Source organism: Barbus barbus, assembly GCF_936440315.1.
Source record: "Barbus barbus genome assembly, chromosome: 44".
Taxonomy (NCBI): Eukaryota; Metazoa; Chordata; class Actinopteri; order Cypriniformes; family Cyprinidae; genus Barbus; species Barbus barbus.
Window position 1 is genome coordinate 20499530 of NC_136722.1, and position 17445 is coordinate 20516974.

The 17445-nt window shown below is 37.1% G+C and overlaps 1 protein-coding gene across 1 annotated transcript; it reads right to left on the reverse strand.

The window, feature by feature from the left end:
- Positions 1 to 4077: 4077 nt before the first annotated feature.
- Positions 4078 to 15933, reverse strand: LOC306863242 (calponin-3-like). Its single transcript, XM_079406486.1, has 7 exons — positions 15694 to 15933; positions 7485 to 7606; positions 6968 to 7034; positions 6492 to 6629; positions 6143 to 6259; positions 5669 to 5815; positions 4078 to 5580 (listed from the first exon to the last, which is right to left on the reverse strand). The coding sequence occupies exons 1-7, from the start codon at positions 15748 to 15750 to the stop codon at positions 5239 to 5241; spliced, it is 990 nt and encodes a 329-aa protein (XP_079262612.1). The 5' UTR covers positions 15751 to 15933; the 3' UTR covers positions 4078 to 5238.
- Between the last annotated feature and the right edge of the window lie 1512 nt (positions 15934 to 17445).

Sequence of the window (17445 nt, forward strand, 5' to 3'; positions counted from 1 at the left end):
GTACTTAGACCAGTGAGGTCTGGGCTCTTCGGTTGAATTCCTCTTTAACAAAGCCGTTCAAAATGGCTCATGCAACAGACTGGACTTTGTGGCAAGATGCCAGCCAGCCACCAAAAAAAAAAAAAAGGTAGGAAGGTCTGTTTTTCTTCCAGTGGATTCACTGCCAAAGTGAGCGCCAATTTCCTTTCTACCACTTTGTCTCATATTTTGTTCACATGTGTGCTACTCTTCCCTCTCAACGTGCGAGGACATTCCTCACTGGTTGGCGATTCATCTTGGAGCACTTTTATTGAAATTGAGGGCATGTCATAAAGTAAGTCTAAAGTTAACGCATCTGCAAATGTGCTTCCATTGCTTTCAGATGACATCCACCAATGCATTACATCTAGACTCACAAGGTTCTTTTTAAGATCTGCTTAGAATTTTTACAAACAGGAAACGCCATTCATGTGCTGTAACTTTTAAAAACCCAGGAACCAACATGCTGATAAAAAACAAAAACAAAAAAAAGAAAAAATGAAAAATGTTTTTAATTTCTGATATAGACTACGAATTAGGCCTTTAATGAAAAATTCTTCTTAATAAGGAGATCTTTAAAATGAGCATTGCCTATTGGCTAACATTAACCAATGTCTACTCAGACATCAGCATCAATAAAGTTAGATTATTTATTTATGTATTTATTTAAAATAACACACACCAACAAATTGTGCACAATGTGACCAGGAAAGTGTGTTTAGAGAATAAATTTAGGCCATTTAGATTTCATGTTGACTTAAAGATATTTTATTAAATATCCATGGAAGCTTATTTCTGCCAAGGAATTAAAAAACATTATTATATAAATAAAATTATATATTTTTTATTTTAATTATGTTTTCTCGCAAATCTCACTTTTGTTTTTATAAACTTGCACTTCTGTTTGAGAAAAAATTTCAGAATCGTGAAATGTAAACTCGCAGAATAAAACAGAATAAAAAAAATGTTCTTGCAATTACTGGTTTATGTCTCATAATTCTGACTTTTTTCTCAGACTTGTGAGTTTATATCTTGCAATTCAGAATGTATATCACACAATTCTGCTGTCTCGAATTCTGAATTTTTTATATATATAAAAAATAGATATGAAGGCACAATTAACTTTTTTTTATTCTGTTGTGAAAATAAGCTTCTATAAATATTTATATATTTAATATTAAATATTTATTTAAAAATATTTTATAAATGGGTGACATTTCCCATGTGTGATTTCCACTGTGTGGCCCCTGATGAAGTCTGGGAAGATTATAATTCAGGCCTGTTGCTGTTTTCCGCCTGTAAATAGAACAAACTAGTTAACTAATTGGTTGTAAAACAGAGGAAGTCTTACCTTCTTTTTATAAGCTGACTAAATATGGGAGGGTTCACATCTTGCTGGAGAAATGTGGCCTGTATTGTTAAGAAGCTGATGTCATAAAATATGTGGCATAGTTTACAGGTAATCCAGAAACCAGAAACGCTCTCACCTTGCTGTAAATACGCCTTTGTCTACCTGGGCTTCAGTAAGTTACTTTGGGCTTTCTGAAAATAACATATGATTCCCAACTCAAACCCAGCTGTTTTAGATTAACGGGAGGTACTATAACAGAAACTCCTTTTCATCAATAAAGAAAACCTTTGACATTTCAGCATACAGCATAGTTGTCCTCTTCTCCGTCGAGAACAGATCCGTCCCTATCTGGGGGATATATGGAGATGGCTAGAGGCCACTTGGTTGGATTTGAAAGGCGAAGAATCAATACTGAACTCCTCGTTCTGAAATTCAGAGACTCTGAGCGGGCAGGGAATGTGAGCGATCTGCTAAAAAAAATATCCACAGGCATGTGAGGAAGTCTCAGATGTCACGGACACATGGTTTCAGCTTGTATCCAGGGAAATTTAAACTGGGAGAGCAGCTATAAACCATCTGTGGTTCTCATTAAAGCCCACTTCTCAATCTTTCACCTACAATAATGATCATAATAATATGAAATATACATTTAAATTGATTAAATGGTTTGGTTAAATGAAAACTGAGGCAATTCTATATGGATATAATGCATTGCTATAAAACAAACGCAGCCAGATTTTGGGAAAACAGGCTGCTTTGTTTAGTCTTTTTAGCTTGAACATGTTTCACGTCGGGCTGGAGAGTCACAAACAATCTTCACCTACATATTCTCACTGATCTTTCACCAGGCCTGTTTTCTCAACAGCGAGAAATGAATTCATGGTGATCAGCAGTCACAATTCCTCGGAGCGTGTTTGTCTGTGGATCAGTATATCTTTGTTCTTCATCCTCTCCCCCCTCTGTTCATTCCAGGCCGGTTGCAGCGAGGCTCAGCCTGAAGAACCAGGCTAATGAACTGCAGGCTGTTTCCACACATCTTTTATTCTTTATTGTTTTAGGTCCACAACTTGCCTCTAAACAGCTGACCACATTTATTATAGCCTATTTCTTTTTTGGAGCTACTTTTATCTCTGTATCTTCAGCAAAGCTCATATCTTGTATCACTTTTGGTGGCTTCTATAATCAGAAACTGCAGAACTTGCTGATACAATGCTTGTGTTTTGAGTATGGGTGGGTTTTAGTTAGTTGTTCTGCAGTTGTCAGGGGTATATTTTACCGATATTTTAGTATGTGTCTTATTTTAAAGGTACACTTTGTGATTTGTTTATTATGGGCTTGTTCTTATAATGTGTTTGTTACTTCTGTAAATGACTGAACCTTGTTTACAGAACAGGATTAAGCATTAAAAGGTGTGTATATGGCCTTTTAGTATGTTGCTATGGTTTATAAAGTGTTCTGAATGCTTTATATGTGCGTTGCTAAGGTGTTCTGAATGGTTTTAGTGCATTCTGAGGGGCTGACAGGGTGTTGCTGTGCCACTTCTAAAATGTTCTGAATGTTCTTTTGTAGTACTAGTTTGCCAGGTTGGTTTAGTGTAAATCCGTGGTATTTCTTGTTTATTTTAACATCTGCTAGTGAAGAAAAGTATGTGCAGCACAAACAGTGCAGGAGGAATTAGGCCTACATGCTGAAGTTAAATACTTAGTGTTACGGGTTTCTACGAGCAGTAATAATAGTCATGCTTGCCTTAGTAAACACCACTAACTACCTCATGACCTTTTCTGAAGCTCTGGCATAGACCGCACATGGTTTTGGCCCCAGGCCCCTAAACTGGCACCAGGGTGGCACAGTTAGCAGCGTGACGCAGCATACAAAAGCTGCAACACCGGTTGAGTTCCCGTCTGCCTTTAAAGGCTTTCTGTGGTTGCTGCGGTAACAGTCTTTTTCGGACCTTCTCTCTAATTGAGTCTTGCGTTTTAGTCCCGGATTCCGCAGCCAGCACAAAGCGCTGATTATCCTGGAGTAACACAGTCGGGAGGGGCAGGGGGCAACACTTGAGTGAATGCCATTGCTTTCTCATGAAGCCGATTGGCTGTTTGGTCACTGTCCTGTACACATGGATATAGTTTTATGTGGTCCTCCCCTCATATGTGGACCCACTTACTTACACAATAGCAGTTCAACCGAGTTCACTGACACCCAGATTTAGCACTAACACGTTACTTAAATTAGTAGACTCTCGCTTCTTCATTTACGACTGCAACCACTGGAGTGACTACGCATTGAAGAGAATTCTTACATATTATTGGGCTTCAAATCACTATGGAAACAGAATAATGTTTTGCCATGTGGCATTACGTTACATATCTCGGAATACAACTCTAACATGTTATTTGCTGCACGTATAAATCCTCTTCTGCTCTCGATCAAGTCCGCAGCCTCAACCCAACTTAAACTGGTCCAATACTTCTGGAATGTTCCATCACGAGCCCCATCACACTTTTACCATTCCGTCGCGTTTCGGTTGACACTGCGGCCAATAAGAATGCAGAAAGGTCACGGCATGGGTAGCGTAATTTAATTCAGTGGTGTGCAACTCGTTCCAAATCCCTCCATGGACGTCAGCTAAACTGTAATGTCTTCAAGTTCATTTCATCGACTTAATTGAAGGTTTAGGATGAAACGATGCAGAGCATGATTTTTTTTTTCATTTCCCAGGACACAAACAAGTGCTTTTCAGTAACTCATTTAAAAACCCATACATATGCATATGCACAAAATGCAGTAGTTCTATGAACTGGTGCACGAACATTGACTTGCTCTACTTTAGATTCTGGTTTTCGCTGCTTTTTGTGGTTATATAACTGTTTCCAGAAACTCTGGGCTATCGACACAAGGAGCAGCTTCCAAACGCCTCTGAGGGTAGCCTCAAAAACACAAGATTTATGGCTGCGCTGTGATACCTGGGCAGAGTCAGCGCACATCTGAGGCCCTGTGCCACTTCAATTCACCCTCATAAAAGATACAAGAGCAAAAAAAACGAATAACAAAATCAGGGCCATTGCAGAAACCACACCTCACCAGGACAACAGCAGAGAACCAGTCTGACTACAAGGAAAAAGGAGAAAATGTGTTATTCAATCCTAATAAAATAGAATTTATAGATAACCGAGCAGCTATATTTAAATTTAAAGGCAATGATGGTCAAAATAATAGTAGACATTCAATACTTTATTTATAACATAGAATTTATTCATAAAAGAACCATATGACAAAATGATTTATAATGAAAAGCAGGGCAATAAATACAATGGGATTTTCTGATATTATGGCACAAAAAACTAAGCAATAGCGGAATTTTTTTGGTCGTCCAGTCAGCTAATCTTTAAAACGCTAACATTTGTAAGCTTGTAACAATACCAGGCATTTGGAATTCTAAACGGAATGACTTCAAATGGAATGACTTAGGAAGTTAGCTTTCAGTCCATAGCAGTTGGCGCAAAGTGGGATTTCAATGGCGGATGAGCTTTAAAACTAGCGATAATGTTTCGCTCCGAGATGCAAGGCCAAAATAAACTCAAAACACAAGGCGTATGTTGTAAAACAAAGAATCGTACTGCAAAACTAGAAAATTCTCTTTACAGTTCTCTTTACTTCATAAAAAACACTTTATAAAAGAAATGATAAAAGATCAATTTCACCATTGTTAAGATGGCAGATTTGAGATATCACCACTCACGATTGTTTACCCAAACACATGCGCTGGGAGGGAAGGGGTAACTGTGAGAAGCAAAAGGCATAGCAAAAGACTTGCTCTGTTGATATACATCGTGTTAATACTGCTTTGACTAACAGCGCAGCAGCGTTCTCTAGTAGTTGATGCCCTGGTCGTTGTAGTGCCCTCTGTACTCATCGTGGTATTCACCCTGGTACTCTTCCTCTTGATATTCTGCCTGATAGTCACTATCACTGATTTCTGAGCCATTCGTTCCCGTGCCTTGGCTGCCATTGGCATGAATCATGGGCTCTGTAGGGTTGGCGCAATACTTGGGGTCGTAAACTTGCCGTCCCAAGCCGTACACGCTCATGCCTTTCTGAGAGGCTACCTTATTGGTTCCCATTTGCAATGAGATGGTGGAGTTGTCTACTGGTTGCAGAGCTGCCTTCTGGTCATAGATGTCCCTCCTGGTTCCTGGGGCAGACATGCCAGCCTGGAGAGAGACAGCCACAGTATAAATGTGTCATTTTTGATCATTTTTGTCTGATATATTGTTGATACATGTCTGTGTTTGGGTGTACCTGGCTGGCTCCTTTGTTGGTGCCCATTTGCAGGCTGATGGTGGTCTGGTCATAGGGTTTCTCTGTCTGCGTCTTGGGGTCGTAAAGGTGTCTCCTGGTCCCGTAAGCGGTCATACCAGCCTGGCTTGCGCATTTGTTGGTTCCCATCTGAAACAAAAGTCAGAAACACTTCAAAAGTGGGTTAAAAGCACCCCTGGAGATTATCTACCTAGCACTTTCTCCAATCAGTCTATTCCTGCAATCAACTTTTATCTTTATAAATGTCTGCACTGATATTGGTTGAGTTGCTGTTTTTAATCTGGACTTGTAACCGAAATGTTGTAGGTTGAAACCTCACAATGAATGATCCTTGAATACCATTCTGGTAAAAGGATAAGCTCAAAGACCAATTCTCAATGATTAATGATCAGAATGATTCCTTCAAACCGATTCATGCAAAAACATTCAGGAATTTCCAGAAATAGTGTCTATAACCTGAAGTCCGATAACACACTGGCCAGCCTTCATCTTCTCTTCATCAAACTGTCTCTGCTGCTTGTCTGCATATTTCACACCAATGTCAATGTTTGTTTCCATGCCTTTGGTCTTTGCCTGTTGAAAAATGAAATACATTTTATAGTTGCAAAATTTAGACTGTCAATAATATGTAATTTTTTTTAATTTTTTTTATTAAACCTATCAACCAGATGTCAATATTTACAATATTTAGAAATCCTTTATTTTTAATATTTATTTAATATTTATTTACTTTTTATCAATAAGGCCTTTACAAAATTTTCAATGTAAGACTCAGGTTGAGCAGAATTTAGACTTGCAGACGTACCATACTGGCCAGAGCGAGAAGTGTGGTCTGGACTTGCGTCATGTTCCCATTTTCGAAGAGGTCATTGGCTTCAAAGATGTCATTGGGCTTCACCCCGTAGGCTAGAATGGCTTTGATGAAATTTCCAAGGTTCTCTAGCTGAGAGTACAATGGCAACAGTAAGGGTATGTTTCTCCATAACATCATTGGTTACCTCATTTTCAGATAAAAGAGTTAGTTTTGGTTGATGAGTCAAAGAGTGCATGAATGGGTCCATTTATTCTTACAGCATGTAAAGAGTTCTGATACTAGAGCTTTTATATACTAAAGATGTATCTGCAGTTGTTAACAGCTTTTGCCTATCCTAGTATTTGCCAACAATGTGATTTGTATGCTAATTTGTATTGTAAGTCACTTTGAAAGAAAAGTGCTTCTTACTTTTCAAACGGGCTAATCTGGATGAAAGCAAAGACCTTGGGAACCTCTGAGATATTTACCTTATGCCAGTTTAACTGTGAATGGTTTATTTTCTTTATCGATCCAGGCTGAAGCTTGTTTATCAATCTGAAAAGAGTAAAAACAATGAATGATTTCAATTAATTTATTTTTGCAAGCACCTTCTATGGGCACAATAAAGGTGTAAAGTATGTAATTTCGATTCTTCTAGCATCACCCAATGGAATTGCCAAAATAATGATTGTTTCATACAGGTTTTCTGCCACTGGTCACCCAAACAGACAGTCTCTGCCCAAATGTATGCCATTGGTTGAGCCAGGGTCATTATGTCTGGCCAGGATGCTCAAACAAGCTTTAATAGTGCCACGAATAGTCTCCTAGCCTGGCACAGCCGGTGTTTAACTGGTTCAGCTGAAATGTTCCCAAAACCATCCAACAGACCAGCCTGGGAGAAAATCTAAGGCCAGCAAACTAGCTTAGGCTGGTTAAAACCGTTTTTGTTTTCAGCATGGAAACCTTGCCCACATGGCCAAATTATGTTTATGTTTACCAACTTACTCGCACAGTATGACGCCATCCTTGAGCCCTTTCTGAAAGTTGTCTCCGATCGGCATTCCAGTCACCTCCTCGATCCAGAAACGAAGCTCCTCCTCCTTCTGTAGGTCATATTTCTGTGCGATCTGTGAGAAGAAATAACCCAATCAGTGAGTCAGCCGACACACATCAGTCATTTATGAGTCAAACCAGCTCTGCAGGATCATAGTACTGTGTCCTGTACAATCTTCCTTTAGATTCTACTGTAATGAAGTCAGCATACATGCTTATCTAAACTATTGTAATGTCAATACACAGAACGTGTTTGACTTCAAAACACACCAAAACAACAGTCTGAAACATTTAAAAGGCCTGTTTGACTTTTAAAAGTTGCATTAGAGCTAATGGAAAATCATCAGATGCAGCCTAATTAAATCGGATTGCCTATAAAAACTCTTTTCTGGCTTTGTTTGGCTTTCTACTTTGTGAATAGAATGGTGTTCAAAGCATGTGATGCAACACCGACGTGCGATTGTGCCAACAACAGAGCATAAAATTCCCACAAAGAGTCACAGCATGAATCTATTCTGGCTGTTTCGCTCTTTCTTAGGACTTTTCTGACTGTACATAGCACCGCTGACCAGCTGACATTGAATAATGTGGTCAGAATGTACAACTATGACTAACAGCAGATCTTTACAAAATGCCTGAACGAAATGTGAGATGGTTTCATTTGCTCCTTCAATGAATGTTTAGTCTGTTTATTGTGCAGAAAGTGATTCAAGATTCAAGTGATAAAGTAAATCTTAAAAAAGTAATTTGAGGTATCAAAGTTTAATAAGTTAGAGTTAGGTTATTCAGCTCTCTAACATCAAGTATGAATAATAGTAAAAGTCAAACATGCCTTAGCGAGCACTTCTCATTAATACAAACTTTGTTTTCTTCTTCATGAGTGCTAACTATTACTAGCGCTAATAATACAAGTTCCAGGAAATTTCTTCTATCACAGAGGATCCATTTCAAGTTTAGCATTCAGGGTCAGACTGTACAAAGACAAAACTAAATGTGGCTATCATACAGATCACGAGAGAAAGGGACAAAAGGACCTACAGGGAAAAAGGGCGGATAAGATATTCTCAGCAGAAGGTGTTCAGGACAGAAGATGTCTCTCTTTCCTGTCAAAACATGATAACAGCTTTCTTCATGGCCTTCTGTCTGCTATCTCAAACCTTATTTACAGCACAAACACAGTCCTAAGATATCTAGCTAGAGTCATCTTAGTGTTTAGCTTATGTTTCAGTTTCTAAGTTAATTGCAATACCTGCTTTTCCTTGTCAGAAGTGGAGGGAACTATTAGCATTCACAGGTTTTTGGTCTTGTACCATAATAATTCCATGTTTTGGAGTCACTGTGAAAAATATTTTACCAGGTAACATATGTGCTTTATTTACACTACTGTTCAAAATTTTGGGGTAGGTATGTTTTTTTTTTTTTAAGGAGTTTATTAAGCACATTAAGGCTGCATTATTTGAGCAATCAGTAAAACAGTAATACTGTGAAATATTACATACATACTACATAATAAAGTACGATTTAAAATTTTACTAATTTTGTACTTGTTTTCTGTGTTATTATATTTTAACATGTAATTTATTCCTATGATGGCAAAGCAATTTTCAGCATCATTACTCAACATTTACAGTTTCATTACAACGTTTACGGTAACGTTATAAATGTCTTTTCTGTCCCTTTTTGTCAATTTAATGCATCCTTGCTAAATAAAAGTATTAATTTCTTTCAAAAAATATTACTGAACCCAATTATTATTCAACTGAATAACATTAACATCAAGTCGTTGTTAACGTTCAAATTAAGTAAAAAATAGCTCCGTAGGGTATGAAAATACTATGGTATTCCTTGAAATACCATTTAAATGCTATGATATATGAATATGATACTATTTAGAATCACAGTATATATGAAAGATGCTTCAAACTGTACTGAGATCATACTAAAATCTATTTGGTATCTTGGCAAATCTATTACCAACATATTACATATTACTTTATACAATTGTCTCATTTGTGCCTATTTTTATTCCTCATAAAGGGATTTAAAAATATGGCTTGGGGCCCCATAAACATCCATAGAAGGCCTCTCAGCAAGCTGAAGATCAATCAGACATCCTCCCACACTGCATCCCCGTAGTCAGAATGTGAGACCATTAGGAAAAAATGGCGTGTGGGGTGTTGTGGCAGTTCCCTTGTGCAATTTGAGGTCAGCCGAGATGACTTTTCTCCTATAATGACAGACAAAAAGCTAAACCGTACACAGTCTCTCATCTTTGAAGAAGTGCATGACTTTTGGCATGTTCCAAATAGTTCAAAAGAGCACTGGATGATTTCAGACGTAGTGGGACACAAAGAAGGTTATATCTCTGATATAATGAGCCATTGAATGGAGTGATTTACATTAGACATGAATCGGAAAAAATCAAGACTGACAAAAGGAGGGGAAAGAACAGAAGAACTCCACGGAGAAACTGAGCAAAGATTGGAGAACCATGTGTCTGTCTTGTCTTTCCTTCCAGTCCACTGGGAAGCCAGCCAGTGGTAGAAAAAAAAGAGAAAAATGTGGAAAAGTGACCCTTGATGGAGATGTTAGAGGCATTTGCAGAAGAAGAACATTCTGGAAGGTTGTGGGCCGATCCCGCTAGAGACCGACCTCTAGCTCTCCTCCCCCACTCATAATTCTGAGAGCTTACTGATGACAGCACAAAAAGGGAGCAAACATCGAACTAAAAAAAGGTCAGGGAGTGAAAGGACTTGCAACGCGATGCAATCAATTCGACAAACAGTCCCTGAGAGATCGATAAAACTGTGGTGACAACGGAGGAGGGGAGGGACGACCTTTTCACCTTGGGTTTAGGCTAAAATCCACAAACACAGAATCATAAATCAATTTTAGCAACATGCAAAGGAATCCTCCAACAAAATCCAATTTTGTTTAAAAAATAAGCATCAATTCTCTATTAGTAAAATAATTAATTTAGAAGCGTGCATAACTCACTGTGGCATCATAATAGCTAACTTTGCAAAAACAAACTTGTTAAACAAATATTCTGACTTTATTTTCTCAGACTAATATTGAGTACTGTGCTGAAATCAAGCGTGCCAGTTTAATCACACACAAGCAACTAGTCCAGCCAGTATTAGGCAATATTTAACCATGTGCTCTGGAAATACCCAGCAGACAATGAGGATAGATTTTCTCAACTATACCTGTGAAATCAACTTGTTTTTCAGATCTGAAAAGGAACTGTTTAAGTCACAAAGCGACAGACATTTGTCCTGAAAAACAGTGTGTGTAATATTAGCAACCACATTGCTATGGCATTGCTAGATAAAAGCTAGTTTGTTCTAGTGATTGCAATGTGATTCTAGGGTGTTCTGATTGGTTGCTAGGGTGTTCTGAGTGGTTGCTAGGTGGCTTCTTACTAGCTTCAGTAAAACAAACCCATTATCACTACATTTCTTTTTACATTTTATTAAGAAAATGTGTGTAATATTTGGAACAACAATTTTAAGTTATTGCTAGGGCGTTGCTAGAGTGTTCTGAGTGGTTGCTAGGTGGCTACTTACTAGCTTCAGTCAAACAAGCCCATCATCACTACATTTTTTAACATTTTATTAAGAAAATGTGTGTTATATTTGGAACAACAATTCTAAGTTATTGCTAGGGCGTTGCTAGGGTTGCTAGGTGTCTACTTACTTGCTTTAGTCAAACAAGCCCACCCAAACTTTGTTTTTAACATATTATTTAAAAAAATGTGTTCACAATTTTAGGGCATTGCTAAGTGATTGTAGGGGGTTTTGACTGGTTGCTAAGTTGCTATGGTGTTCTGAGTGGTTGCTAGGTGTCTAAATCAAAAGAGCCCATCCAAACTTGATTTTGTTCACAGGCAGCTTTTGGATAAAAGGCTTTCAAACTTTCAATAAACGTTGATAATCTTGTTTAAATAAGCCCAGTCTATGTTTACACTGTTATAAAATCCTGCCGAACAATAGACCCCAAACAATAGCCTCAGGGAAACACGCTTTCCTGTTTCTCCTAAAATGGCAACACGGGGTTAAAAACCATGGCCACACTTCACAGAGCCTTAACCAAACCTGGAAAATATTGCTGATCAGCACATTGCAGGGAATGTAACTGCCCCTTGCCTCACTGGGCCGCCTGCCCATCAGCAGTCACAGTATGACAGTAAAAGTGTATTTACGCCGAGGATCAACATGGAATGTGGCATTAGAGAGCGACGGATCAAAGCCCTAAGGTTAACCTGGTCTGGTTTTACCCAAGAACTACCGTGACCTCCTTGTTCTGACCCTCGTCCTGTCCCAGGACACGATTTGGGCCCAGTATTGGTGTATTTCCAAGACTGCAACACTGACATGAACGCTAAGAGAGATTCAGAATTAGATGAGCGTGAGAGCCAAGAATAATATGAATTTATTACAGTCTGAAAACGTTTTTCCCAGGCCTGAGAGAATCAAGGTGTCTGTTGAACCACATCCAAACATTTCAGGGGGAATTCCTGCATATGTAACTCCATATTCAAAGTTCTGACGATGGAAAATTTGTGGAAGCAACATACAAGAGAATGTATTTAACTACTAAACAGAGCTACCAATGTTCATCCAATGGCTGAATGGTTGTCTGTCTACCCACTGTCTGGGGAACACAACATGGCAAAAACAACTGATATGATTAATATAATGCAACACGAATGGTCATGATAAAAATAGGTTGCTAATTGACATCTCTTCCATGTGTAAAAATAAACCAGCCTGAACAATATCTTCACTGTGCTGGACTTGAGCAGAGGATGATGCTTTGGCAAGAAGCCCATGAACGACCCCTCGTGTCTGCTGTTACATAACCAGAGAGGGTCATTAATTTGATTGGGAAAACATCCTTTCCCATTATGTCATTTGTGAGTTTCATTTTAAGGAATAATTCTATTTGACAAAGTGATTCGTTGATATTTACAGGCTGATGTACTGATGTTTCTAAATCTCACTGTAAGAGTTTTGACTTCCCACATTTCCAAAGTCCAGCTTGCAGGAAAACAAAGGCAGAAAACAGCTCTCGGCTTTCAGCAGAGCAAGAGTGCTGATGAAACTCAAGGAACGAGACAAACAGGTCCTCGGAAAGCACATGACCTATAAAACGTCTGAAGCGAACACGGTTAAGAACGTTCCCATAGGTTAATACTGATTTCTTGTATGAATAGCATATTATTTTTGCTTATAAAATTGTATTATTTATTAATTCATCAATATCCCTGCACAATATAAAAAAGTTATGAGCCACTATATTTTCTGTTTATATAAGACAAAAGATATGCACACACTACAAGATTTCTCTTTCAAATAAATATTGTTCTTTTGAACAACAGAAGAGAAGTTTCAATTCATTAAAGAAGAACGTTTCCGTAAATAAATTAGTTCTGGGCAATGATTAATCGCAATTAATCGCATCCAAAATAAAAGTTATTGTGTACATAATATATGCGTGTGTACTTTTGCCATCACAGGAAAAAGTAGATTTTAAAATGTATTCAAAACAGTTATTTTAATTTAGAATATTTTACATATTGTTGTTTTACTGTGGTTTGGATCAAATAAATACATTACTGACGAGCATAAGAAACATCTTCAAAACTTACTGACCTCAAACTGTAAGCATGCAAAAAAGCAAACACTTTTCCTGCAGCCTTTCAGTTTCCAGCCGGTTAAAATGGAAAATAAGTCATGGATTATGAGAGGAAATGGTGTAATGGAACTAGTCCCTAGAAGTACTTTCTATTAGCAAGTAGTCAGGATCAATGTTGTATTTTTAGCCACATGCTTTTCATTGTAAAAGCATAAAGAACCCAAAATATTTAAATTCTGTCATCACTTACTCGTGACTTATGTCTTTCGAAACCTGTATGACGTTCTTTCTGCTATGGAAAAAAGTTAATTTGAAATTGAAATAATAATTGAAATAACTTTCAATCACATGAAAGTGCATGATGGCTGAAAATGTCAAACTCCAAAACAAAACAAGAAAGCATCATGGAAATATGAGTGACATAGTGATTCATGAATGTATCGTTCTTATGAGATGAATGAGTTCATAAAGTTTAACAAAAATAGTCTGATGAACCAAATTTGATTCTTGATTCAAATCGCTATCTTAAAGAGATAATTCAAATTTATAATTTCAAATGAAAATTTGATGTTTATCTGCTTACCCCAAGGGCATCCAAGATGTAGGTGACTTTGTTTCTTCAGTAGAACGGATCACAGACTTATAAGTGCATTACCGCCACCTATCTCTCAAATGGACCATTGATACTCTACCTACATTCTCAATAAGGAGTGTCAATGGTCCAATTGAGAGATAGGTGGCGGTAATGCACTTATAAGTCTGCGATCCGCCATAAAGCAAGAAGAAGAAGACGCGTCACGCACCGGCTGATGTGAACGCGCTCAGGACACTTGGACAAAGTGGTGGATCAGAGGTAAAAAAACTATATAAATACTGTTCAGTTTATTGCACAGACTGACCGTTTCGTGTCTTTAGACCTCAATGTATCGTCACGAGCCGCAGGGTTTAATTTGGTTTTGTCTGTGTATGTTTTTTTTTTTCTCAAAGCCGTGGGTCCCATTGACTGTCATTATATGACTGAGAGACTGCAATGGTGTGAGTTAAAAATCTTTGTTTGTGTTCTACTGAAGAAACAAAGTCACCTACATCTTGGATGCCCTTGGGGTAAGCAGATAAACAGCAAATTTTCATTTTTGGGTAAACTATCCCTTTAATTATCCCAGCACAGCAGTCTGGGGGAGAAAATTATCAAAGAATAACGACTGGTGTTTTGCATCCTTTTTAAAGCTTGAAAGCTCCAGCTTCTTTGCAACTGCAATGAGCAACCAGTATTTATCTCTTTGTGTTACTAAAACAAAGTCACACAGGTTTGGAACAACATGAGTAAATGAGTATTCACAAAATTGATATTTCAGGGTGAAACACATCTTGTAAAGCATCTGGCTAAGAAAACAGCATTCATTCATTGAGCTAAATAGGTCATTATTGCGATTCACCCTTTGACAGATCAAAGCCAGTAGTTGAACTCTTCTGAATGAAACAGGATTATACACATCACAGCTGTTCCGGCACTGTCGTCACATTTTAGGAATGCTTAAAATTCCAAGATGAAATCCTTACTTAGATGAAAGACACAGAAACCTACCAGGATTGTTCAGGCATGAATAACAGTTTAATTTACCCAAGATTACTTAAGTCAAAAATAACTCTACAGCACTAAAGAGATCAAGCTTAAAACAGTTGTATGTATGTATGTGTGTGTGGGAGGTCTTTCTTTAAGTTCATTCATTGGCTTTACGTATGTTATTGCATGCAACATCCTGTCTCATCATTTTAAGGCAGGATTAGTAATACTTATCACTAATAAGATATTAAAGATTAGACATGCTTCATATTGTTTCCCTAAAATGTCCCTCCTGCTCCTTATGTTTTTTTTTTTTTTTTTTTTTTTTAACTTAGCAACATATTTATTCCAGAAGTAATAAGCATTATAGCCCACATGACAGTCATATTATTATTTTTTTTAAAGCAGATTTCCAGAAACTCTAGACAATCAAAGATCAGTTTGAGGAAAATTGTCTATTTTCTTTTGTTCACATGATTACTCTAACAGACAAAATCATTCGAAATCAGAAACTTTTCTGGGGAGGCTGACTTGCAGTTAGAGTCATTTTCAATTTAATCAAATCAATACTAAACAAAAGACATCATCTAAATCATCAATTACTTTTATATTTTGTTATCATTATTAGCTTATTTTTTATAATTAATGTGCTTTTTCATTCAAATTCACTTGGATTCAACCTTCAATAAAGACTCGTGTAACTATTCAAGTTTGAAAGTCTTACATAATCAATAACACATAGGTAAGACAGAAAAAAAAAAACATATATATTTAAACTAACACTAGTAGCCTATACTGGAACATAAACTACTTTTTAAAAGCACAGTAATGGGCTATTCAGAACCATGTTTCTATATTGCATACCAAAACGAATCATCTAAAAAATGCATAGGCTACTAAAAATATATAAACATGCATATAAGAATATTTAAAACAATGAAGTAAAGTTCAGTTTACCTTGTTTTTAACCTCCGCAGATAATCCGTAGGCTGGTCCCTTGTTAAACTGCGTCATGATTCACTTTTTTTTGCGTTTTCTCTTAAAATCACGGTACTGGCCAACAGGGAGTGAGAGAAGTAAAGTCCTAAAGCTGCAGTAAAATCACAGTACAGATCATTCGGCGCTCCGCGTGCATGAATAATCCGTCTCAGTGAGTTTACACAACAGCGGCTCGCGCAAAAACTTCTAACCTCTATCGAGAATTAGGGGTGGAGCTAGAAGACTGATGCGCAGCTAGAGCCAATCAGAAGCATCGATTCTGCATATTAAATAGTCTGTTGTTTCTCTGGCTCTACTAGGCGCCACTGGCGAAAGTAATAGATCACCTGGCAAAACTATTGATCGAGTTTCAGTTTACTGTAAAGCTGTGGCTTATCTACATGCTGTAATAATACTTTCTTCGTTTGCTACTTTGATTACAGCAATAACAGGATAAATATTTCACGGTTAACTTTTAAGTCAGTTTACAAACATTATTGCTTAACAGATCAGAATGCGGTACATACAAATAATATATTAAAACGAAACTATATTCTATATATTAACAATTATATGAGTAAAAGTAATATTTAATATGAATCTTAATAATATTGATTAACTTTAAAAAAAAAAAAATTAAATGTGTGCATTAATGATTTGTTAAACGTTAAATAATGTAATAATATTCGCTAATGTTATTAATGGCCCAAACTAACATTAACCCACTTAGTTACTAGTTTGTTTATATGTGATCCTGGACCACAAAACCAGTCATAAGGGTCCATTTGAAATCATCCGAAAGCTGGATAAATAAGCTTTGCATTAATGTATGGTTTGTTAGGACAATATTTGGCTGATATACTACTATTAGAAAATCTGGAAATTGAGGGTGCAAAAAAAAAAAATGTAAATATTGAGAAAATCGCCATTAAATTTGGCCAAATTAAGCAATGCATATTACTAATCAAAAATTAAGTTATGTATTTATGGTAGGAAATTTACAAAATATCTTCATGGAACATGATTTTTTTGCATAAAAGAAAAATCAATCATTTTGACCCATATGTATTTTTGGCTATTGCTACAAATATAACTGTGCCACTTATGACTAGTTTTGTGGTCCAGGGTCACATGCATGTCAATTAAAAAAATGAAGCTAATCAAAAGTGCTTTCCAGATTACATAATGAAGAATAGAAAAGCAAATTAGACTCCACCCTTATAATGCAGTAATACTAACTATGGTATTGTAAAATGCCAGTAACCACAATTTATCAATGGAAATCAAACCATGTCTTTCATAAAACAAAACACAGGCAAGGGTATGCATACAATTTCTGCGTTGCCATTCTCTGTATTGTCAAGTAGCTTTAAATGACCAGTTGATGCTTTGAGTGTGATGTACTGGGTGGAGCTATAATGTAAGGGTTATTTTTGTCTGAAAGGTTGAAGTGAAAACAACATAAGGAAAAAAACAACTATCATGGAGGTGGTTTGTCTGAGGAGATCCATAAACGGTCAGCTTTTCGCTTTACAAGATGTTTACTGATGGACTGAAGTGGTGTGGATTATTTGTGGATTATTGTGATGTTTTTATCAGCTGTTTGGACTCTCATTCTGACGGCACCCATTCACTGCAGAGGATCCATTGGTGAGCAAGTGATGTAATGCTACATTTCTCCAAATCTATTCCAATCAAGAAACAAACTCATCGACATCTTGGAAGGCCTGA